Here is a 26,073-nt window from a genome sequence, read left to right as displayed (position 1 = left end):
ATTTGATTTATAAATATTTCTTCTCACCCTAATAAAAAACCCAACAGAAATTTACTATTTTATCTATTTTAAAGATGAGAAAATTGAGGCTTGGAAAGGTTAATAAACTTGCCCAGAGTATCTACAAATTCCCTTAAGCAGCCCCAACCTTGTGGTGAAGTCTTCAAACTGGGATATGTTTACCTCTATGGGTAAAGGAAGACTTTCCAAGGGGATACACCTGATAGGCATTGTTTTAAAGGAATTAATTTCCATATCCATATGTCCTCTTTCCTAAAATGGTCTTTGAGAATAGCCTGCATATTCAAGCAGGTTCTTCTTTCACACCTTCTTTCATACCTCTTCTTTCATAATTACTCTTCTCATTTAATAAAATAAAGGCATATGCAACAATATGGTTGAATCTTAGCAATATAATAAGTAATAATGGTAATTTCCAAAAGATTACAAACAGCATGATATCCTTTTATGAAATTAAAACCTAAAATAAAAAATATATAGCTTTTTATGAGTACATATAGATGGCAACAAAATATATACATATGGATGGCAACAAAATATATACAGAAGAAAACAAGGGATGATGGTTACACCTCAGGTGGAAGAAAGCAAGGGAGATGGGTTGTGGGCGGTGGTTATGATATGATTACGGTAAGTTATTTTCAAGGTTCTAGCTTTTGTTTGGGTGGTAGCTTCATGGCTGCTGATTAACATTATTGAAAAATAACTAATTAAGTAAAATAAATAAAAGAGAGCCATGCATGGACCAATGATGAGTGAAACAAAGATTATGATTAAATCAAGTCTATGCACCTGAGGTCCAGAAACAAAACAAAGGCATACCTCTCAGCCATCTTACTATGGTGCATTGCCTCAGCGTGTAAAAACCTCCTGGAGTAACAAACAAAGGGACAATTTGAAATATTGATATTGGGAAGCCGCTTGAAAGCATCATAAACCTGCCAAAGACTTTCCTTCCCTCTGGTGTGTGTGTGTGAGAATGTATGTGTGTGTATTACATGATGTATGGCCTTAGCCTCTGTTGGGACATTGAATTCAGATATACTGCAGTACTGCAAAGTGAGGTAACTGGAATGATTCCACCGCTTCCATCTGATTGTCAGGGACTACTCTGCTCCTGTAAGTCCTGTCTGAGTCCTTTAAGAGCAGAGCAAAGAAATCCACTAAAAAGGGCTGTTGTTCCCTACTGCAACTTAAAGGTAAGAGAAGCTTTATGTATGTTCTCAATACTCTTCTCCAGCAAAAAATAACATTACCCGAAAAATAGCCACAGTGGTACAGGTTACTAATGCTGACTCTTTCAGATTTATCAAGAATGTTTTCTAGGATGACCAAACTTTTATGTACTTTCTTGAAAGTTCATATGCTGGCTCAGGCACTTATTTGCTGCATCTCATTAAGGAAGAAATTTGCCTCAGTTTCCTTATCTTTAAAATTGGGAATGACATAGTATCTACCTCATGGGGTAGACATAATATATGCTAACATACATAAAGTACTTGGTGCCTCTCACAGAGTAGACACTATATTCATTTCTGATACTATCTGCCATTCAGTGAGGTAATTTAAAACCATTTTTAACACGATACATTTATTCCAATTATAGTTGATCGTATTTCATCTTATAAATTATTAACATTTTTCACTTGCTGTTAATGAAAACTAAAATTATAGGGTAGCTACCAATTTAATTAGTAGCTTTTTCAATAAGTATGTCAGGAAAGTTGGACAGGACATTTAATGCAATTCATGGAGTTATTTTTTTATTTTTTATATGCCCACTCTCATTTGATTAATCCTAAAAACTGATTGTGAGAGTTTGATATGTATACATATTTTCCAAAGGAATACTATGCTTTTCTTCATAGTAACTTATAATTTTAACTACTCATTATATATTACAAAATAAAGAAAAATGGTATATTTGTTGTTTATATAACCTTTTATTTAAAAAGATACTGGATAAATAGCATTATATTTAGTAATCTATCTTTACAAGATGCAATCCATTTGTTACTGATTTAGAGTGTTCCTCAAAATGTACATTAACTTGCTTATTTTTATGGAAAAATGCAGTCAAGTTTGATTTACATGATCTGCTTGACAATATGGACAAAATTTATATTAGGTTCTGTGGAACGATTTCCCATAAACTGAATAGGGTAAAATCTATAGTTCTAAGGTTTTGACAAAAAATATATATATTTAAAGTATGTAATAAGAAACATTTAATTTTAAAAATGGATTGGGCAAAGTGGCACTGAAATTAATATGCTGACATCCTAACCCTACATTGAATAAAACCAGTGATGCTAAAAGAAAAAGTAACAAGTTTAATAAGAACTAATTTATTATGTATTGGTAAAGTGTTTTGGTTTATTTTCTCAAAACCTAAAAAAGTCCATGATTAATAAACTGGGTAACATATCTTTTTTCAAGTCCTATGGTTTCCAGTTCTTTACTGTCAAGAAAACTGAAGGAGAATCTTAAATTAACATCTGAAAGATCATTAAAACCATTTTTGATAGTCACTATATGACTTTTGGGATATAACATGAAAGGAGATCAAAGAGCTCAGTAATGTAGCTATGACAATTTCCATTCACAAATACTTATTTATAAGGTTTCTTATAAAAATAAAAAATGGAATTACAATTGATGTGGAACTATGTCTCATTCTAAAATAAGTAATAGTAATCATGAGACATATAAACTACTTGGGGAAAAAAAAATCTCAGCCTCATCTACTTCGTTAGGGTGCATTCCCAACAAAATTTACTAAATTCTTCTTTCTTTCTCTTTCCTTTTTTCTGTCTTTCTGTTGGCTGAAATGTGTACCACTATTTGCAATAACAATTTAATCAAGAAAAAAAGAGCTTTACAGTCAGGAAATTTTTTAAAATTAAATTTCTGTTTATATACATGTATGTATTTTAAAGAAGTACAATAGGGTAATCATAAAATAATTTCAAGCACAAATATAACTTACATTAAAATGAAAAATCTGTAGAAGTATATAAGTTCAAGATGAAAAAGGAGCAACATCCAATTGTTAAAGAGATTTTTATACTCTTTTATTGTTAAGAGTTTTCAAGTGAATCTTGGTGGACAAAAAATGCCAAGATATTTAGATTTCACTGGATGCATTTACAAGAGGGATGTAACTGAGCCACTTAAAAATGTTACTATTTATGATACATTGAAAATTCCATCTTTTGCAACCATTTAAACTCTCGATTAAAAAAGAGTTTAGACATTCCTTCAAGTGAACCACCTGAATGAAGTGATGCAACTTAGCAATACCTATAATGCGGCAAACAGACATACTCCTCTTGACGTGACACAGCAGGAAGCATACATCACCTCCCTGGTATTATTCTTGACAAAAAATGTTAACCTAATTCTGATCACAAGAAAGACATCAAATCCAGAATGTGCAACGTTTTACAAGACACCTAGCATCAACTCTTTAAAAATGTCAATATCATTAAGCCCTCCCCAAGGATGGACTAAGACTGAAGATACATGACAACTAAATGTAATGTGAGACCTGGCTGAACTCTTTAGCCAAAGGGGAAAAAAAAGCCTATAAAGGAAAATATTGGGCCAAATGGGGATATGTGAATATTCACTGTACATTAAATATTCTGATATTAAAATTCTTATGTTTTGTAATGGTACTGTAGTTACACAGAAGAAAGCCCTAGTTCTAAAGATACATGATGGAATATTTATGAGTCAAGTGTCACTTTTGCAACTTCTTCAAAGAGTTCAAGGGAAAAATTTACAATGTGAGAAAGCAAATGTGTACAAATATTAACAATTGTTGAATCTAGGTGAAGGGTATATGAATGCTCTATTTTACTGTAGGGCTGAAATTTTTCAAAATCATAAGTTTAAAAAATTCTCTGAAGAGGTACTACAGCCTGAGTTTCAAGACAGCTGATATATACTGATAAACAAACATGAAACAATTAATTCAACAGTTAAGGATTCAGGTCTCTAAGCATGTCAGATAGATCCTTTTTGCCTCTTAAGTTATCCCACAAAGACCATCCATATACACAGTTCAATAAAAACTTATGAAGCTGAGTATGACTGTCTTGTAGAAATATAATAAGCACAATCTTAACTGTGAAGAGCCAGTATTTGAACTCCAAAGCCCATGTTTTGCTTCTTTATAATTTTACTACACAGAAATATTTTATTACGGGGATAAGCTTGCTTTTAAAGATGCTCATAACTATTTAAGACATTACTAAGAAAATACCTACAAAGTTTCTAGATCCTGTCATGGAGAAACAGATGATTGCTGTTACCTCCACCATCCCTCCCTCCCCAATCAATTCTAGAGAAATTATAGGAGCCATAAGGAGTGAAGGTTCAAGAATCCTGCTAATATGAGTCCCAAACTCTATGCACTACCTCCTACCATCAGACAATAAACTCAATCCACACAGGCTCCTGATACTCTTCTATTCAGTGAAAAGGATTTTCAGTTATGTATTATGCCAAGGAGTGTTTCAGAAATTCTCCTTCTTATTAGACTAACTTGAATTTGAGAGCTGGCTCTACCTTCACTACACTTGTACTCCTGGGCAAGTTTCTTAACCTCTCTGAGCCTGCTTCCTCTTCTGTAAAATGGTAATCATAGTAATAACAAAAATACCTACCTGAAAGGATTATAAAGATTAATGTAAATACATGAAAAATGCTTAGCATAGCACTCAAAAATTTAGTTATAGCAGTACTAGTACTATAAATACTACTATTGGTAGGAGTAGTACTAGAAATAATAATAGCAGCAGCAGTAATATTTTCTCAGAGTTGAAATATATTAATAAAAACTTGAGATTAATTAATCCTAAAATTAGTCAGATGAAGGTTGCTTTTGTTAGTCCTATGGTTAGCTCCTATGGTTAGCTGAACATTAAGCAAGCATCTGGATTCTAGATGTGCAAACTATGTGTATTACTGCTATTCTATTTCTTTTGACTTAGCTGAGCATGGAAAATCTTCAGATCCTTATATACAGATATTATTAAAACTGTCCAGATTCTACTTATGTGGAATCTAATACAATAAAAAGTCACTTACTCTGGCGGAGGCATTTTTGAGGGTTCCACGTCTCGCAGGAACTCACATTGAAGAGCCTGTTCAGCGGTGCAGCGCTTACTAGGATCCAAGGCGAGCATGTAATCAAATAAATCTAGAGCAGCTGCAGGTATACTAGCATAAAAGGATTACAAAAGGAAATATGTTCTTTAGACATAAGTTGAATATCTCTTTATGAGCTTATTTTAAATACTGGTATTTTATAATATGTTTACAACACCTTACTCCAATAAATTTCAAATTTTCCTTTTAATAAATATTTCATTTAAAAATAATTTTTTAACTATTATTCAAAAATAATTTGAAATTTGGCAAAGAACAATATATTTTATTACTTTAGGGGCAATTTGCTATTGTAACATAAATTAAGAATGGGGCAAGACAGTTTCCTAAAACAAAATAAAAACCTGAGCTCAAGTAGCTTGAAAACAGTTTTAAGTTCTTTCATGAAAGCATCAAACCAAACACACAACCTCAAATCATCAATTCCATAATGATTGTGAAATGATAATTTGCATTTAGCAAATTAAAGTTAAAAACTAAAAGATTCTGTGCTAGATCTACCTTGGGTCAATAAGCAGATAGAATGGCATTTAGAATTCACTAGAAACAACTTTAAAAAAAAAAAAAACATTCAATGCAATATGGATGTTTAAGCATCCCCTTCTTACAAAACAAATTCTTCTCTTAACTTTCGACGATACTGCTTCTTTGGTTTCATGGTGTTGAAATATGGTAGTTTGATAACATCAGGCCACACTGCAGGGCAGGGACTCCCACATATACGGCTAAACAACACACAAAAAGTACATCACTATAAACTACACAGAAAAAATAATACATAAAACTGCTATACAAAACATTAACTTATTTTTAAATACACAAAAGTTAAAGCCTGATCCAAAGTATAAGAAATATTAAATAATTTAGTCATCCCAGTTTAATTACTAGTTTTAGGAAATCAATTTATTTTCAGTGGATGCTTCTAACACTCTAAGCATTCAAGTTCCTAATTAGAGGACTTTTGTATCTGTAAAATGGAATCTCAAAATGACAAAGATAGCACTCAAAATATGTGGTCTATGTCTTAAAACCAACACAAAGACTTTCCTGCCAATAAATTAAGGAACTATAGTTTAGTGCATGTCTTTCCATGGTTTTTTAGGTATCTCTCACTACCTCATACCATGAATATAAGGTAGACTGCAATAAATATCTAAAACATTTCCTACACTACCCCAGGAAGGCAGCTAGTGAATGCTATCCAACAGGAGGACTCTAAAACTCTTGAAACATAACAATTTTTCAAGTTTTAAGTAGTGCCACAGATTTCAAGGTATTTAGGAATTTTAACTGTTTTACTCTCAGCTTATGTATATCTTGAAAGCCCTCCCTCTTTTTTTTTTTATTGAGATATATTCACATACCACGCAGTCATACAAAACAAATCAAACTTTCGATTGTTCACAGTACCATTACATAGTTGTACATTCATCACCTAAATCAATCCCTGACACCTTCATTAGCACACACACAAAAATAACAAGAATAGTAGAGTGAAAAAGAGCAATTGAAGTAAAAAAGAACACTGGGTACCTTTGTCTGTCTGTTTCCTTCCCCTATTTTTCTACTCATCCATCCATAAACTAGACAAAGTGCAGTGTGGTCCTTATGGCTTTCCCAATCCCATTGTCACCCCTCATAAGCTACATTTTTATACAACTGTCTTCAAGATTCATGGGTTCTGGGTTGTAGTTTGATAGTTTCAGGTATCCACCACCAGCTACCCCAATTCTTTAGAACCTAAAAAGGGTTGTCTAAAGTGTGCATAAGAGTGCCCACCAGAGTGACCTCTCGGCTCCTTTTGGAATCTCTCTGCCACTGAAGCTTATTTCATTTCCTTTCACATCCCCCTTTTGGTCAAGAAGATGTTCTCCGTCCCACGATGCCAGGTCTACATTCCTCCCCGGGAGTCATATTCCACGTTGCCAGGGAGATTCACTCCCCTGGGTGTCTGATCCCACGTAGGGGGGGAGGAAAGCCCTCCCTCTTTTGGGTATCAATTAGTAAGTTCTTGTTATGCTAGTTTGTATAAGAAATATTATAAACAAACAGGTTACTCCAGCTGTGAATATCTACAAACTACCTGATTTGGCAGTAAAAAACTGGTTAAAATGTTTGGTAATCTTGAGAATTCTTACTCTCAAGAATAAATGTATATAGTCTATAAAAAGAAAGTGTTGATGCATCACTAGGAGTAAAAGTTTTTTATACATGCAAACTTAGATATATGCATATAAAAATGTACATAAGCAAGTGATGACTAAAGTTGCCAGACATTCTTTAGTTGAGCTCTAGATTGCTACCTCAGAAACACAAACATTTATGAGACAATCTCTCATATTTTTAAAGCCATACATCATTCAAATGTATTTTTTATGACTCGGTACAGTTTAAGATTTTGATTAGTCCAAGCTCCTAGAAGTTATTAAGATTAAATTCTTTGTACACTCCTCCCTTCTTCCTTAAAACCAAATTATCACAACCCCCCTCAAAATATATAGTGGCCTCCTTAGGAAAGAAGGCCAAACTCCATACCATGGTACTATATGATGTGGTCCCAAACTCCCTTTCTATTCTCATTTCCCAGTGCATCTCTCTTCACGGACCACTCTTCCATGTCTGTGGTTATATTCCTTCTCTCCCAGATTCTACCTAGCTGAATCTTTTTCATATCTAAAGGTTCAGATCAAAACTAATCTATTTAAATGAAATCTTCCTTATCACCAATGCTACTCAGAATGGTTAGTTGCTTACATGTCTGTTTCTCTTACAAAATTTTAGTTCAGGAATCACGTCCCTCATTTTTTTTTATACTTCCCCAAGTGACTTACAGAAGCAAAAATAAGCCAAGGCAGATGTGTATTATAATAAAAGTGTAAAAAAAAAAAAACCTGGAATACAGGAAATAAAGGATAATTTCAACTGCAGGAATACAAGAAAATTTACTTGAATGAGGGAGTAGTACAGAATTGTGGCTGAACTCCAAGGATAAGTAAACCAGAGACAGGTGGGAACAGGAATAAGAGGAACGTTTCACTGGTAAAGAGAAGAACACATGCTAAGGCATAGAAGTAGCAAAGTGAAGACATTTTGGGAGAAGACTATACCAGTGTAGGTAGAATTTAGGGCATAAAGAGGTTTAAGCTGGAAAGGTAGGCTAGGGACATACCATACAGTTTTGAGAGGCAGTTTGCCTAACTAAAATGAAGACAGACCTGAGAAACAAACACTGGATTTGAATCCAGTCAGTGTGATATTGGTCAAGTTGCACTGTTTAAAAATCTGTTTCTTTTGTAAAATTAGATTAATTTTACCTCATAGCTTCAAAATTAAAAGCTCTAGCATCTGACACATTAATAGCCTTATATAAATATCAGTCCCATTTCCCCATTTTTTAATAGTCTGTAGTTTGCATTGATTTTATTTCCCCCCAGTCCCACCCTATTTTTAACATCTTGCAACACTGACATTCATTTATTCTACCTCATGTAAAAACGTATTTGTACCTTTTATCACAATCGTTGAGCACCCTAGGTTTAACCGGGTTATACAGTCCCAGTCTTTATCTTTCCTCCTTCCTTTTGGTGTCCCACATGCTCCTAACCTTCCTCTTGCAACCATACTCACAGTCATCTTTGTTCAGTGTACTTACATTGCTGTGCTACTGTCTCCCAAAATTGTGTTCCAAACTTCTCACTCCTGTCTTCTCCTATCACTCTGTAGTGTTCCCTTTAATATTTCCTGTAGGGCAGGTGTCTTGTTCACAAAGTATCTCACTGTCTGTCAGAAAATATTTTGAGCTCTCCCTTATATTTGAAGGACAGCTTTGCTGGATATAGGATTCTTGGTTGGTGGTTTCTGTCTTTCAGTATCTTAAATATATCACCCCACTTCCTTCTTGCCTCCATGGTTTCTATTGAGAAATCCGCACAGTCTTATCAAGCTTCCTTTGTATGCGATGGATCGCTTTTCTCTTGTTGCTTTCAGGATTCTCTCTTTATCTTTGATGTCTGATAATCTGATTATTAAGTGTCTTGGCATAGGCCTATTCAGATCCATTCTGTTTTGGGTACACTGCACTTCTTGGATCCATAATTCTATGTCATTCATAAGAGATGGGAAATTTTCATTGATTACTTCCTCTATTATTGCTTCTGCCCTTTTCCCTTCTCTTCTCCTTCTGGGACACCCATGACACGTACATTTCTCATTTCGTGTTGTCCTTCAATCCCCTGATGTTGCTCATATTTTTCGATTCTTTTCCCTATCCGTTCTTTTGTGTGTAGGCTTTCAGGTGTCTTGTTCTCCAATTCCTGAGTGTTTTCTTCTGCCTCTTGAGATCTGCTGTTGTATATCTCCATTGTGTCTTTCATTTCTTGTGTAGTGCCTTTCATTTCCACAGATTCTGCCAGTTGTTTAGAACTTTCAATTTCTACCTTATGTACACCCAGTGTTTTCATTATACATTTCATCTCTTTTGTCACATCTTCCCTAAACATTTTTGAATTGATTTAGCATTACTTGTTTCAATTCCTGTATCTCTCAGCTGAAGTGTAAGCTTGTTCCTTTGACTGGGACATAACTTCGTTTTTATTAGTGTAGGCTGTAGTTTTCTGTTGTCTAAGCATCTGGTTTCCCTGGTTACCCCAATCAGGTTTTCCCAGACCGAACGGGCTCATGTCTCAGGAGGCAATGATATCACTTCTCCCTAAGGGTTTGTCTTAGAAGATTGGTACACCCCATGAGGCCTCAAGTCACTGTGCTTTTCTGCCCAGCAGGTGGCGCCTGTCAGCCTGTAGCTCCAGACTGGTGTAAGGAGGTATGGCCCATGGCTGTTTTCCCCTAGGTTCTGTGGTCTGGTTCTGAATGGAAGGTCAGTAGCACAGCTTGGGACAACCTTTTTCCTCTTAGGGAAAATACACCCTCTAGGGAGAGGTCATTTGCATTTGAATAGTCTCTCTGCCTGTGCTATCTCCACACTTGTCTGGGTCACAGCGCTGGGAACTGAAAATGGCTGAGGCTTTCTCCACTGAGCTGAAAAAGGGACAGAAATCCCCCCTTCAGGGCCAGTTCATGGCCACCCTGAGTTTCACCCATTTGCCAAAGACAGCAGCTGGTCCTCTGGGCTCCCCCTCCCTCCCAGAGAAGTCCTCAGGCTCTCCTAGGTCTGTCATCACCAAAAGCCTCTGTCTGCTTGCTAGGGATTCATAGCTTGTATTGAGCAGTTCACATTTGTTAATTAAAACCCCAGTTGGAGCTGGGCTAAGCTATATTTGCTTGCTGGGAGAGTGCTGCTCTCTATCACTGCAAGGCTCTGCAGTTCGGGCTATGGGGGGAGGGGGCTCCCGGCTCAGGTCAACAGTTTTTACTTACAGATCTTATGCTGCAATCTCAGACATTCCTCCCAATTCAGGTTGTTGTATGATGAGGGACAGTCACGTTTGTCCCCCGCAGTTATTCCAGATTATTTACTAGTTGTTCCTGGTTGTTTACTAGTTGTTCCAGAAGAACTAACTAGCTTCCACTGCTCTCTATGCCGCCATCTTCTGGAACCAGTCCCATTACTCTTTAGCTAAAGAAAAGTGATAGGACAAATCCCTCCCTCCACTCCTCCCTTCCAATTACACTTAGAATTCCCTTACAGATGAAATGTAGAATCAATACTGTTACATTCCAAAAGTAAGGTAATCCTGTTGGAATTCAACTGCTGCTCTGAATTTATAGATATATTTTAAAAGGATACCTTTACAATACATAATATTTCTATATTTCCATCCCAGAAACATTCAATTCTACTATTTCTCTAAATTGTTGTATATATTTTTTTAAATTAGATACTGCATAGTCTTTCTATGGGTTTAATTTTTTTGCTTTTATGAATGTATTTTTACTCCATTATATTTTCTAAGCAGTTAATAAGAAATGCTTTTGGTTATAGGAAAGATTCAAAATCTGACATACAAAATTTTTAAGCAGCCATCTAACTGGTTCCTAACAGTTCTATGGTTGTTTCTTCGAATCATTCCAGGTTTATAATATCATCTATAAATAATCATAGTTCACATATATTTTTCAAATGTACATAACTCTCTCATTATGGTATGTTATATTATGTGGCAAATAACAAACAATGTTAAAATAATAGTTATGTTCACAATATTGAGCAACTGTTTTGTTTCTGATTTTATGAGAATAATGTCAATGTTTACCATTAAGGATAACTTTTGGTTTGAAAAACATACAACACATAATAAAGATATAAATATATACACACAAATTCACACATATTTCTTATTAAGGAAAGATTAATTTATTCCTTTGTAATTGGGTTTTTATTTTTGTAGATTTTAAAGTTATAAAGGATGCTTTAGCTTTATCAGTTTGACTTTTAGAAACTGTTATGATCGTCTGCATTTTCTCTCCTGGACTACTAATATTGTGAATTATGTTAAGAAATGTCCTAATACTGAACCATCCTTATATTCAAAGGAGAATACTACTCAGGCCTAATAAAAGTACTATTATTTTAGTGCAATGCTATATTCTACTTGTTAATTTAGATGTTTTGCATCAATATTCATATCTGAGATTGACATATGACAGGAGTTCTCAAAAGTGGAGTTCAAAGACCCTAGGAGGTTCTTCAGACTCTTCAGGAGGCCTGCCAGGTCAAAAAACATTGTATTATTTGCCTTTTTCAATGTGCTGACTTTACACTAATGGATCAAAAACAATGGTGGGTAAAACTACTGGTGCATTAAGCTTGATTCAAGGCAGTGGCACCAAAATATACTAGTAGCATCTTGTTCTCTTCACCACCAGGCAATCTCAGGGGGAAAAGAAGCCAGATTCACTTAAGTATGTACTTGATAAAAAAGTAAAATTTATTAGTTTTATAATTCCCAAAACTTAGGTATGTATCTTTTTAACATTCTCTGTGATAAAATGGGAAATATTCATAAAGCACTTCTCTTCTGCTGCACAACAAACTACAATAGTTATCCTGAGGAGAAGCACTAGTACAATTACTTGAGTTGCAAGCCGAAGTAGCTGTTTATTCATGGAACACAATTTTACCTGCAAGAATGACTAACAAACTATGGGTATTCAACTTGGATATCTGCCAAACATTTTCTCAAATATGAAAGAAGTTAGCATGTCACTTCAAGGAAAGCAACTGACAGTATTTACTGTCAATGATATAATTCAAGCTTTCTAGAGAAAATCAGAATATTGGAAAACTTAGATCTAAGTGTCATGAGCTTGACAGCTTCACAATACAAAGGCCTTTCAGATAAAATCAGTGGTGATGATAAATATTACAAAATGAAAATGTTACATTTGGAAGATTAATTCAGTGAACCAGTATTTTCCAAATGACCAATGCATACTCATGGGTAAAAGATCCATTAAAAGTAAAGACAGACCAATGGTTTTCAATGTTATCAGAGTAAAAGATGTTCCTTCATATGGTTTCAGATTGCGTATTACAAGTAACCTGTAAAAAAAATTTCCACTTATTGAGTTCTTATGCATTATATAGAAGAATGTTCACAATTATCCAAAAAAGACTATTAAAATACTCCTCTCCCTTTTTCAACCCCATATCTAGATTTTTCTTCAGATGTCAACCAAAACAGCATATCACTACACGAAAACAGTATATTGTAGATACGAGAATTTAAATGCCACTTATTAAGCCAGATATTTAAGAGATTTGGAAACAATATGTAACAATGCCACTCACCTCACTAAATTTTCTTTTATTTTGGAAAATATACTTTTAAAAATTCAAAACTTAATTTTAAAATGAATAAATATTTTTGTATTTCTCAGTTTTTTTCTAATATGCTAAAAATCAGTAGATATAACCAACATAAACAAAAAGTTCCTTGGGATCTTCAATAATGTTTAAGAGTGTAAAGAAGTTCTGACACCAAAAAGATTGACAAAAAAACGTCTACAGAATTTTTTATGCTAATGGTTTATGAAGACACACGTTTTTTTTTTTAAGGGAAATTTCCTACTTTTCCTATTTTCTGGAATAACTGAAGTCTGTTCCTTTAAAATTTATAAAATTTCACCTGTGTAACCATCTGGGCTTGAGGCTCCGTGTGTGTGTGTGTGTGTGTGTGTGTGTGTGTGTGTGTGTGTGCGTGTGCGCGTGTGCGCGCTGGGGTTATGGAGAGGCAGAGTGGACAGGGGAGAGGATTCTTTTCATTTTAATCTACTTCTAATTTCTTTGATGATTATAGGTCTTTTAATGTCATTAGCAATGTAAATTGTGACAGGCATTTTATTTTTAGCTGCCTCCTAGAAAGTTTTGAGTCAGAAGTGTGACCCACCTGTAATATATGTCTGTACCCTTACAGAATGCATTTTTGCCCTTATTGATTCCCTCCCCCACCCCTTTTTTTCTTTTTCCGTCACTTTTTAACCCATGCTAGTTCTATCACAAAACTTTTTTAATCTGCCTAAAATATTTTCTGGACAAGGCAAAGTATAAAGAACTAGACCTCTGTAGTGAAAACCTCTTTAAGACAGATTCTGATGAGTACCCCAACTCTTGATCCATTTTACATACATTGTACAGTGAAGACTTTAGATCTCAGCATTCTTAAGGCTTTAGATTTGGGAAATATCCCAGCATTACTGTGAATAAGGTGAGGAAGAGAAGTATGTAACAAGAAATGTATTTACATTAAGTTATTTTACTCTTACAACCCTAAACATAGTAGTCTTGTTTTACATGTGAAGAAACAAACTCAGGACATTGTGGAACTCATCCTAGGTCACCACAGCAGGAAGTAGCTGAGCTGGCACTGGAACCCAGGACTGTAAGGTTCCAAAACCCGCCCTTTTCAATACAGTTTGCTGCCTCCGTATATTCAAGGAGATTAATTTCTTCTATTAGAAACTTCCTATTTTCTTCTTGTTTTAAGAAAAATATTAATGCTATAGAAACAAAATTGATGCATTTTTTATATTATAAATATTTGATTCTTAGCAACAAACAAAATGAAAGAAAAATGCTGAAACATGTAAACCTAAAAGTAAAATTGTTCCCTCCCTTACCCTTTCACAGTCCATGTTCAGATTAACAATTTCCAAACTCTTCTGATGTATACAATGTGGTTTTCCCTACATGGTGTCAAATCAAACATAGTCTTCTGGAAAACTTCTTTTTTCATGAAACTATTTGTTGCTTTTTCATGTCAGTATCCGCAAATCTACTATTTCCTCTCATAACTACAATATGCTACTAGGTGGGTGAATTCAGCTTTCATTTTTTCCATATGGTTCACTAATCAATTCAACACCATGAAATGACCAATGCCCACTTATGCCTCAGGGTCTTTACTATTCTGTGCTTCCTATACTTCATCCAGATCTCTACTCAGATGTCACTTTGTCAGTCACCTTTCTAGACCTTATATAACAAACCACCTCCCATCATTTTCTATCTCCTTACACTTACCACCACCTGATATCTTTTTTTTTATTTGTTTTCTTGTTTTGGCTGTCTTCTATAACTAGAATGCACAAAACAGGGACCTTTTTTCCTACTGTATCCCTATGGCCTGGCACACAGCAATCAATGAATATTGTTCAATTAATCCATCTGATTTGAAATGTCTTATTATGTTCTAAAGGTCCATATAAATGTGTTCTATTTCTGTATTTCCATATAATTCCATTTATTTCATCTGTGTATTCTGCGCCAGTACAAAATGGCTTTAATTACTAGAAATGTGTTTTAACATATGATACACCAGGTTTTCCCTTTTTAAAAGAATTTTCCTGGTTTTTTCATGTTTATCCTTCCAGATAAACATTAAAATCAATCATGAAGTTTCAAAAAAATTCCTCTGAAATTCTCATTAGGACTTACTGATTTAGGATGAACTGCCAATAAAAAAAAAAAAAATTAAGGTTTCCTAGCCAAGAACAAGATATGCCTCTCCAACATTCTTTACATTTTTGAAGTAAGAAGTTATAGTTTTCAATATTCCTGGAGCAGATGTGGTGATAGTTTTGCTAAACGCATCTTTCCTCCCTATTCTGTTTTCTGACTGGTTACTATTGGTATACATTTGAAAACTACTGCATATATGTATGTATGTATATATATGTATATAATATTTAATAGTTTACTTACATACGCACATGCGTGCACACACACGTATTTTCACACTGGTCATTTTACCAGATTTTTTATTTTGAAGTCTTTCATCAGGTTATTCTCTTGTATGTTCCATATATATAATGTTATCATATACAAATTATGGCAATCCCACCTCCACCTTTCCACTATTTATACCTTTTATTGGTTCACTTTTCTAACACTTCTAGTTAATTGTACTTCTAGAATACTGTCAAATAATGATACTAGAAGACAATCTTTTCTCCTCCTTGCTTTAATGGTTCTAATACTTTACCACTAAATATTATTCTGGCTGTTAGTATGTGATATACATTTTTATCATGTTAAAGAAACACCCCTTTACACTTACTAAGAATTTACTTTTGCAGCAAATGCCTATGCACCACCTATCAAGATAAAAAAAAATTATTTTACTTCTATTAAAATGATAAATTATAATAATAGATTTCCTAATACTGAAACATCCTTTGTAGTCTTGGGATGAACCTTATTTGATTCTAGCCAGTTAACTTTTTAATCAAAAGGTGAGTAGTATTCGCTAACATCTCCTTTGGAATATTTGGATTAATATCTTGTAAACATTTTTAATACTATCTTTGTCAAGTATTGGTTACCTGTGTTTCATTTTGTAGAAAGTTACAGGAAGCTTTACTTCCTATGTAGTAAAGAGTAATGGTTAAAAGTTTAAAATGAGGTAAAACTGTCTAGATTAAAATCTAATTTGCCACATGCTATAGTTGTATGATGCTGGACAAATTACTTCATCTAAGGTTCAGTTTTCTTAACTTATAAAAAGGAAGATATAGAGTTGTTATGAAGCTTAACAGATAATTCAAGTGAAACTTTTAGAAAAATGCTGGTATCCTGCAAAAACTAAATAAATGTTTACTATCGTTAGCATAAGCCCTGGTATCCAGTACAATCAGCATCTAAGCAGTATCTAATATCCAGTACAATGGTTGGTTAACTGAAAAAAATGGCTAAAGGGTGACTCATTTAAAAAAGATACACAGATACTTACTGTAAACACTTTATTTTAAATGAAAATGTTTTAATGTACATTTTTTTCTCCAATATTCTGACTCAGGACCAAGGGCTTCTCCTTCAACAGAGGATTCACTGAATGACACTCTACATTAGTTATCTTGCATAAACCACACCCACCGCATCAAGGATTTTTAGTTTGGTTTCCTCAAATAATTAAACTACAAGTTAAAAACACTTTCAGCAATATTTAACTAAGCGCCATAATTACAACAAAAAGTTTGCATAAAAATTTGGAAGCTACTACCCATTGGTCATCACACTCTTCAACTGTGGCATAAATAACGTATTCACGCTAGGAAGTGGTAGCCTACTAGCTGCAAGTATTCAGTTTGCCATGTCATCCAGTCAGTATTTTGAGAAGGAAGGGAGACCATCAATTAATTCATTAAGTCTGTTGAAGGGAAGGTTGGATAAGAAATCTCCTACTGCATTATTCTTATGTTCTAAAATAGTTTAAAGAACACTAAAATTTCTGAATTTTCAAAGATTTGCAAGAATTTATCTAAAAAAATGTTGGGGCCTGGTTCATTTGAGAAATGCTTTGACAGCATTATTTCCTCCATTTAGGTTTTCTAAAGTGTCCTAGGATCAATTCTGGTGAGTCAAGTGGTGTCACAATTATTTTGATTTTCTTTATATCTGCAGTCAATCCCCATCATATAATCTCCATTTATTTTAATTTATTACCTTCTCTTACTATTAAGTTGAACCAGTGGATTAATTTATATTGTGCATGTGTATGAATAAAACCAAGACCAGCTCTTATATTTATGTGCAAGTTCAATATTATTCGGTATTGTAAATCATTTTATTGCTTTTATTCCCTGGGTTTTTTTCTGTTTTTTCTAGCTTGTCCTTTGAATACTTAATTGATTCACTTTCATAATCTTATTTAGTAGAGTAATTAACATTGTAGATTTTTTCCAAAGCACAGGTTCACCCATGGATTTTCATAGAAAACATTTAACATCACTATTTTTTAATCTAGATATTCTAAAGTTTGATTCTTATTTAATCCAAGAATTGTTTTTATCAGGTTTAAGCTTTGAAGGTAGTTGAGGCTTTGTTTCCATTTTATATTAACTTCTAGTTTTACTATCTTGGTCAGAAAATATAGTCCGTACTATTTCAACATTTTAGAGTTTACTCTCCTTTTCTTTTTCTACTAATATATAACCAACTTTTGTAAATGTCCAATTAGCATTTAAAGGTATATTTCTTGCTTTCATGAGTATCTATGAGCTCCTCCATATCCTTGTCTACTTGGCTGTCACAATAAAAAAGGCAAGGTAAAAGTTTCCTAATATTACATTTCTGGTGAACTCCCTCCAGTTTTCTCTTAGTAATTTCATTAAAAGTTCTGTTCAAGGGAGGGCTAGACCCTCCTCTCCACCAAGTCTGCAACATAACTGGCTCTATGCTTCCATTTTAGTGTGAGGCAACTGGCTAATTTGGACTAAAAGCACTGCTAAGTTTTGACCTGGGATTTCTGAATTTAGCCAAGTTATCCCTAGAGAAGTAGTAGGCTCCAAATGTGTCATTCATCTTTCCCTGCAGCACCCTACAGTCCCCTAACCACACAAAAGGACAATATGAAAGGATTTGGGGGAATTTTGCCCACCCTCTGGCTAACTGTAATGGTCTCACAAAAAGGAAAACACTTGTCAATTCTCAGTAAGGTTATCCTTCAGTTTAATTACAATTACTTTTCTCTGGATGATACTTTTTACAATTTGTGATATCAAGTTGGGCTCCTTCTCTGGTAACCACTTGTTGCTTTATGTTCACTTGGGAAAGTAAAAGTCTGTAACTATGTGCCTCATACCTTCTTTCCTAAAAATATTCATTCATATTTTGAAACTTTCAGGGAATACTTACACATCGCAAACTGACATTATTATATATGAAAGCCAAAGCATTTTGTTTAAAAGAAATTTATTTATGAATATGGGATTTAGAGAAAGGTGACTAACATATATGAATAGTTCTTTATGAGACAGGTTCTATGATAGACTACAAAACAATGAAGATATATTATAGCTGGTAGATGCACATATTTTAGTGTATACACACACAACACAAAGATACATATAAACATATATATTTTGTATTAAAAATAAATTACTTCATTAGAATATCCCCAAACATTAATACTTCCTTTCTGCCATACTTTAATATATATATACACACACACACACACACACAAACACACACACACACCATTCATTCTCTCTTCCTTCATATTCACTTTTCCTTCCTACTCTTATCTTTTGAGTCTCGAGTCCTTCTATTTAATCACGAAAAAAAATCTTAGGGACTTTAACAACTATCTAAGTGCCTACTTGTAGTTTCTCCTCCATTTAGCAATCATTAGCCTTAAAGAGAACCATGCTGTTCTCCTGAAAAGACAAGCTTTAAAGTTTTAAAAATTTCCTACAGAGTATGACCTACCCCCACTCCAATGTTATAATCATGAGCATACCTTATTAATTCTAATTGTGCAAGTTCTTGATTTGCTTGAAATATAGGTTTCTTAGTGAAGAGTTCTCCAAGAATACATCTAATGGAAAAAATATCCATCATTACCAAATGATATGATTTTTACTTTACTAGCAAAAGTTTCAAGTACAATAAACCAGTCAATAGGCCTATCTTACCCACAGCTCCATACATCAATAGCTGGTGTATATCGTTCTTCTCCCAACAGCAGTTCAGGTGGACGGTACCATAAAGTGATGACCTTGTTAGTATATGGCCGACTAAAAAACACAAAAAGCACTCTTTAGAGTTAGTGTCTGTTAGAATAAGAGATATTCTCTTAGAAAATATTATTTTGACTGTTCAAAGCAATCCTACAATCCTAATTAAAACCATTTTCATCTGCCTATTAATACAGACATGCTATGCCCTCTAATACGTGCTCATAAAATGCATCTGAGAACAACCTGAACTGAAAATTTCCCTTCAATATAAAGTAATTGGCTGAGTTTTAACTATAATCTGATCAATGAAAGGTCTTTATATCAATTCAACTATCCTATTTTTCCCTTACATAACGTTAAAAGGGATTGACCGATTTTGAGCTAAGATCTGACAAACTGCTAATAGGTGACAAGACATAGTTTAAGTTGTAACCACCTAACACAAGCTTCCAGAAAGGCCCATCTTTCGCAATATTTATTTGATTTCAACCCACTCTGGTATGCGAAAATAGTCTGTAGAAGATGAGGTATATCCTGCAAAGAACCACTAACAAGAGGTTCAGATGACTTCTTTGTCACCTTCTAACAAAAACAGACATATAATGCTATCTCTTTATTTGCCATAGGCAGAAGAGATTATCTAGTAGGTTATATTACTTTGACCATCACAGTACAAACTCTCTGGCAAAGTGTTTTTAGTACTCAGAGAATAGTTATATTCTAGCTGATTCACATGAATGAAGATGACTGAAAAAGTCTGAGGTGATCCGGGGTTAGGGAATATCATGTATGTCTTTATATTTACATATGTCAGGGTGATCACATATATTTTAGAACAATTCTAAACCTCTCTCTATTTCCAGATATCCTCCAAATCACAAGGATTCAAAGACCATATCATAGGAAATTCCCTGGGAAGGCTGTATTCCAAGCACATTTACCTGAGGTTGGCTTAGATCTGGAACAGTTGGGGGAAGAAAAGGAGCATATAATTTATAGTGCTATGCCCCCCAGGTATTCACCTTGCCAACTACAGATCTGAAGTTCCAATTCCAAACCAAAGCAACCTGACCTACTCTGCCTCACCAGGCCAAATTTCTCGAAATGATTTAACCACTTATACTATAAGCCATCATTCTGGTCATCAGACCATTCCTGAAGACAGGATTACAGTAATAACATTCCCAACGCCAAGAAAAAGGGTAAGTGGCCTATATATAAATTGAGAAAATAAAGAGGATAATCTAAGATAAATACTTTTGATAATAAATTAGGATTAGATTTTTTTTTAACAATACTGTACTTTTTTTGGTGATTTTTGTTTCTTTACCGACATCACTTATCTTCACATAATGAAGGAGTCTTTTACACTCTAGCTATTCTAATTAAGGTAGACAATCATTCTTTTAAAATGTTCACCTCTTTATGCCCTAACTCCTTTTAAATTTGGAATTCCTTCCGTATTTTTGTCTCATTCAAATCCTGTCCTCTTTCAAAATATAATGTAAGACCCACCTCCATAGAGTATAATATTTATAATAACAAAAGATTTATTTTCACATTCTTAAATTCATATCATACTTACCACTGTCTTGAACTCTCTTCTATTTTGTCTATGTTTTAAATCTTCCCAGAATCAAAAGACCCAGATCATTCTTTATTATGATCCCACACACAAAGCCCAGCTCAATGCTAGGCACAAGACAGGCACTAATGTGTGTGGCCTTGAAACTTAAGGTGGTATGCATGGATTAGCTGGGTGGGGGAACAAAGTTTATGAAACTTAAGATGACTCAATTTTCTAAAACATTTCAGGGCCTATATCCATATGAAACCTATAGCCATGTCACCAAAATGCAACCAGATATCTATAGTCTCAAGAATATGTAAATTAATATATACCTCTGTAATTCAAGAAAAATTATCTGCAAATAGAAACAAACATTTTTTAAAAATAAAAGGATGTTGAATTATATGAAGAAATCACACAAACTCAGGTTATTAACTTTATTGAAAAAGGAATATTTAAACAAAATATTATTGCTGTTTTAGGCAACATTTGCACATAGTCATCTTTAACAGTTTAGACTAGACTACTTTAATTCTTAACTACCTTATCAATTCAAAAGTGAAAATACTTAGCACATTTTCAAAAATGATCAAAGAGAAAACTAGATGAAGCACTATTAGGTATATACCCAAAAGAATTCAAAGCAGGAACTTGAGCAGATATTTGCACACCCATGTTCACAGCGGCATTATTCAAAATTGCCAAAAGAAGGAAGCAACCTAAGTGACCACCAACCAAAGAATGGATAAACAAAATGTGGTCTATACATACAATGGAATACTATTCATAAAAAGGAGGGAAGTCCTGATACATTAGACAACATGGATGAAACTTGAAGATAACATATTGAATGAAATAAGTAAGATACAAAATGACAACTATCGTATGATCTCACTGTTTTGAAACAATTAGAATAAGCAAACTCATCAAGTCAGAACCTAGAACATACTTAACAAGGGATGGGGTAGGGACAGGGAATAGGGAGTTAACGCTTAAAATGTAGAGTTTCTATTTGGAAAAATGGAAACATTTTGGTGATCAAGTTATGCCCTTCCCTATCTTGGGGCCTGACAAGCAGTACTGTATCCCCAACAAACCAAGCACTGCTATAAGGGTGTGTTCCCCGGCTGGCATGAAAGCTCAGCCTCCTATCAGTATATACAAAAGGCAAAACAGATACCCAGAGCCAGATCCTAGACCCTTAAAGTATTTGGGGGTTCTGGATAATTTGAGTTAAAATTTACAAGCCAGAAATGCTGCCTTTGTTAAAGATCATTCTAAGAAATGAAAAATGAATCTTATAAAAGAAGATACCTTTCATTTTTCCAACAACACATAATAAAGTCTGCACTTAATAATTCTTTTAAACTATAACACAGTTTTAGAGAAAAATATTGTTAATTTATAAACATCTACAAATTATAGTTATCAAAAAATCTTTTTATTTCCTTTATTTATCAAATTTTTACTGAATGCCTACTGTAGCTAAGGCTTCATTGAAAGGCACTGAAAATATATGAAGAAACAGTATTTTTAAAATTAAATTCTTCAATTTAATTCTGATTATATGCACATTAGTAAATCAAAAGGTTAAAAATATGCTGAGCTTTCAGTTAACCAAATTCATAATATGTGCAAAATGTCACACCTTCTTTACAATCTACTGCAGAAATATCTACCAAACCTACAAAAGAAACCCGGGAGCTATTTTTAATACCCACCCAGCTTCTGAGGTCAAAAATCTAGGAGTCCTCCTCCTCTCACATTTCACATCTAAGTTATCAACAACTTCCATCAGCTTTACATCCAAACAGATCTCAAATCCAACCTGTTTTCACCATTTCAACAGCTACATCCCTAGTCTGAACCACTACTGTTTTTTCACTGGTAATACTACAACAATCTCCTAACTAGTTTCCTTGACCCTATCCCTAATTCTCCCTCCCCTACTTCTCCACAAAGAGTTTTTTTCTTGTTTTAACCAGATTGTATAACTTACTTGCTTAAAACTATCCAGTGATTTCCCATTATTACTAAATAAAATGTAAACTCCTTACCTCAGTCTGTAAGACCCTATCCCCAGGGTCTCAATGCCTACTACAATGGGAAACTATTTGACCCCCTGACCTTGCAAGTCTGTTCCCAAGCCTTCATATTTGCTGAGTTTTTCCTTCTTAGAATGCTCTTCTCCTAGGTTTTCCTTAGGATCTCCCTTTCTTATCACTCAGGTCTTAGCTCAAATTTACTTCCACAAAGAGGCCTATCCTAACTGTCCTTGCTAAAATCACCCCAGCAGCCACCCCCCACCCTCCCCACACACACACCAGGACCCCATAATCATCATTTTATTTCATATATAGCATGTGGTATTTTAAACTCTTCCCCAATCCCATAGGTTTACTGTCTAATTTCCTTCATCAAAATGTAAATGAGACCAGAAACTTTGTCTTCTACGACTTTATCTCTAATACCTGGCCAATACATGACTCAGTGCCTGGCATATATTAAGCACTTACTAATTCTTTTTAACAGGAAACACAATCTTTTGTGTTTTTTTTTTTTTCAAGCCCTTTCCCCCTTCCTTTTTATTTTCACTTACCCTGTCTTCCTTTTGATATCTTTCAAGAAAAATAACTTTTAAATTCTTGTATCATCCTGTATCATCACATTGCTATGCACAAAAGAAAGTACTTTGTTGTAGCCATCTGACAATCATGTCTATTTTTATATACATGCAAATTTAGAAGTCCTATAAAGTACCTGTATCTCAACATATCCAACAGTAAATTCATTATTTACCACAAATCTGCTTTTCTTCCTGTTTCCCATCTCAGCAAAGAACATCACCATTTGTGGCAGACTGCTAGCTGTCCTCTAAAACTCTATTTATTCTTCCTTTCTTCTAACTTTCTTCTAGCTACACTACATTTCCATTCCCACTTCAGTTAGGTATGGCCACATGACCAAGTTCTCTCCAATGGAGCAAGAGCATACAGGATAAATGCCATTTCTAAGGACTCATAATATTGCTCCCTCTTTTCTCACTTCTGGCTGAAAGAGATGGCATCAACATTGGATGCCATGTGTACAACATGGGCAATGACCATATGAAGTAGTCACTACTTGAATTGATGATATGGTTGAATATTTTTAATTCTGCACCAAAGCAAGCAACCATCACTACAGACTATTAAATGAGAAATATACAAGCACTTCTTATTCTTTAAGTCACCAATATTTGAGGTTCTCTTTATAACAATAGTTTAGCCTATCTTAACAAACTATTTAGCCAGTTGCTTAAGCAGAAACCTTACAGTAGAAGTGAGGCAGAGATGTGTCTCACAACACATATTTAATCATTAAATTATAATGATTCGAGGAGGCCACCGAGCCTCGCGAAGGCCGCGGAAGCTCCGCGTCGGCGCCGCAGCCTCCTCATGAAAACTCACGGAATCTCCCGAGGGGCCGGATGCCTTGGAAGGAGACAGCTCCAGCTGCGAGATCCGAAACCCGGAATGTAGCTGCCCCTCCGGAGCAGTTAGCTGGAGCCCGGGCTCCCTCTGACCGCGTGGACGCCGGGACCAAGGCAGAGCCTCCCGCCCACCCGGGCTCGGAAAGATTAATTTTTTAAAGGAAAAAGTCGTATTGCTACTCCTAAATGAAAAGCAGAACCACTCGAATGGTTAAAAGTTAACACAAATCCTGTGAAAATGATGTCTAGATTAAATAAAACTTAAATACATAGACAATCAATGAAAAGATAATACACCTAATCAGTTTACAAAAAAAGCACACAGTACCAAGTATGTGAAAGAGGAGAGGAGTTGGATGCCCACTATCACCACTGTTATTCAACATTGTTATAGAAGTTCTAGCCAGAGCAATTGGGCAAGACAAAGAAATAAAAGGCATCCAAATTGGAAAGGAAGAAGCAAAGCTCTCATTATTTGCGGATGATATGATCTTATACTTGAAAAACCCTGAGAAATCAATGACCTGCTTGAGTCACTGAACAAATTCAGCAAACTGGTGGGATATAAGATTAATGCATGTAAGTCCAGTAATGTTCCTATACAGTGGAAATGACCTAACAGAAGAGACAGTCAAGAAAAAGAGTCCTTTTTCAATCGCAACTAAAAAATTAATACCTAGGAATAAACTTAACCAAGGATGTAAAAGACTTCTACACAGAAAATTATATAACTCTACTAAAAGAAGTAAATGGGGACCTAAAGAGAGGGAGAGATATTCTGTGTTCATGGATGGGAAGGCTAAACATCGTCAAGATGTCAATCCTACCAAAACTGATCTATAGATTAAATGCAATTCCGATGAAAATTCCAGAAATCTATTTTGCAGTCTTGGAAAAGGCAGTCATAAAATTTATTTGGAAGGGAAAGATGCCTTGAATTGCCAAAAATATTCTAAAAAAGGAAAATGAAGTGTGCGGACTTACACTGCCTGACTTTGAAGCCTACTAAAAAGCTACTGCAGTCAAAACAGCATGGAATTGACACAATGATAGACATATTGATCAACAGAATCAAATTTAGAATTTGATCTATGGTAAAAGCACATGGCCCTAAAATCCACTGAACTGGAACATAACAGCTCTTCATAAAATGGAGGAGAATTAGATACCTATATCCAAAGGAATGAAAGAGGACCCCTACCTCACACTCTATACAAAAATTAACTCAACAGGGATCAAAGATCTCAATATAAGAGACAGTACCATAAAACTCCTAGAAGATAATGTAGGGAAACATCTTCAAGACCTAATATTAGGAGGTCACTTCTTAGACCTTACCTAAAGCACAAGCAACAAACGAAAAAGAAAAAATAAATAAGTGGGAACTCATCAGAATTAAAGCCTTCTGTAACTCAAAGGAATTTGTCAAAAAGGTAAAGAGGTAGCCAACTCAATGGGAGAAAATATTTGTAAACCATGTATCTGTTACAAGACTGATAATCTTGTATATATAAAGAAATCTTACAACTCAATGACAATAGTACAAACAGCCCAATTATAAAATGGGCAAAAGATATGAAAAGACATTTCTCTGAAGAGGAAATACAAATGACTAAAAAACACAAGAAAAAATGTTCATCTTCACTAGCTTTTAGGGAAATGCAAATGAAGACCACAATGAGGTCTCATATCAGTAAGAATGGCTGCTATCAAACAAACAAGAAACTACTAATGCTGGAGAGGATGTGCAGAATTTGGAACTCATTCATTGCTGGTGGGACTGTATAATGATTCAGCCACTCTGGAAGACAGTTTGGCGGTTCCTCGGAAAACTAGTTATTGAATTAGCCTACGATCCAGCAATTTCGCCTCTCAGTATTTACCCAGAGGATCTGAAAGCAATGACACAAACAGATAT

At 34.6% G+C, this 26,073-nt stretch overlaps 1 protein-coding gene and 1 pseudogene across 1 annotated transcript in view; one reads left to right on the top strand and one right to left on the bottom strand.

Moving 5' to 3' along the window:
* CDK13 (cyclin dependent kinase 13) overlaps window positions 1–26,073 on the bottom strand; it is a 116,554-nt gene that overhangs the window by 6,480 nt on the left and 84,001 nt on the right. The window contains 4 exon segments of the mRNA XM_037837126.1: window positions 5,119–5,250; window positions 5,808–5,924; window positions 18,894–18,971; window positions 19,069–19,170. Coding sequence (XP_037693054.1) covers window positions 5,119–5,250; window positions 5,808–5,924; window positions 18,894–18,971; window positions 19,069–19,170 — 429 coding nt within the window.
* LOC119535606 lies at window positions 763–824 on the top strand (annotated as a pseudogene).

The sequence above is a fragment of the Choloepus didactylus genome, chromosome 5 (assembly GCF_015220235.1).
Source record: "Choloepus didactylus isolate mChoDid1 chromosome 5, mChoDid1.pri, whole genome shotgun sequence".
NCBI lineage: Eukaryota > Metazoa > Chordata > Mammalia > Pilosa > Megalonychidae > Choloepus > Choloepus didactylus.
The sequence above is the reverse complement of the archived record's forward strand: the minus strand, read 5'-3'. Positions and strand labels throughout refer to the sequence as shown.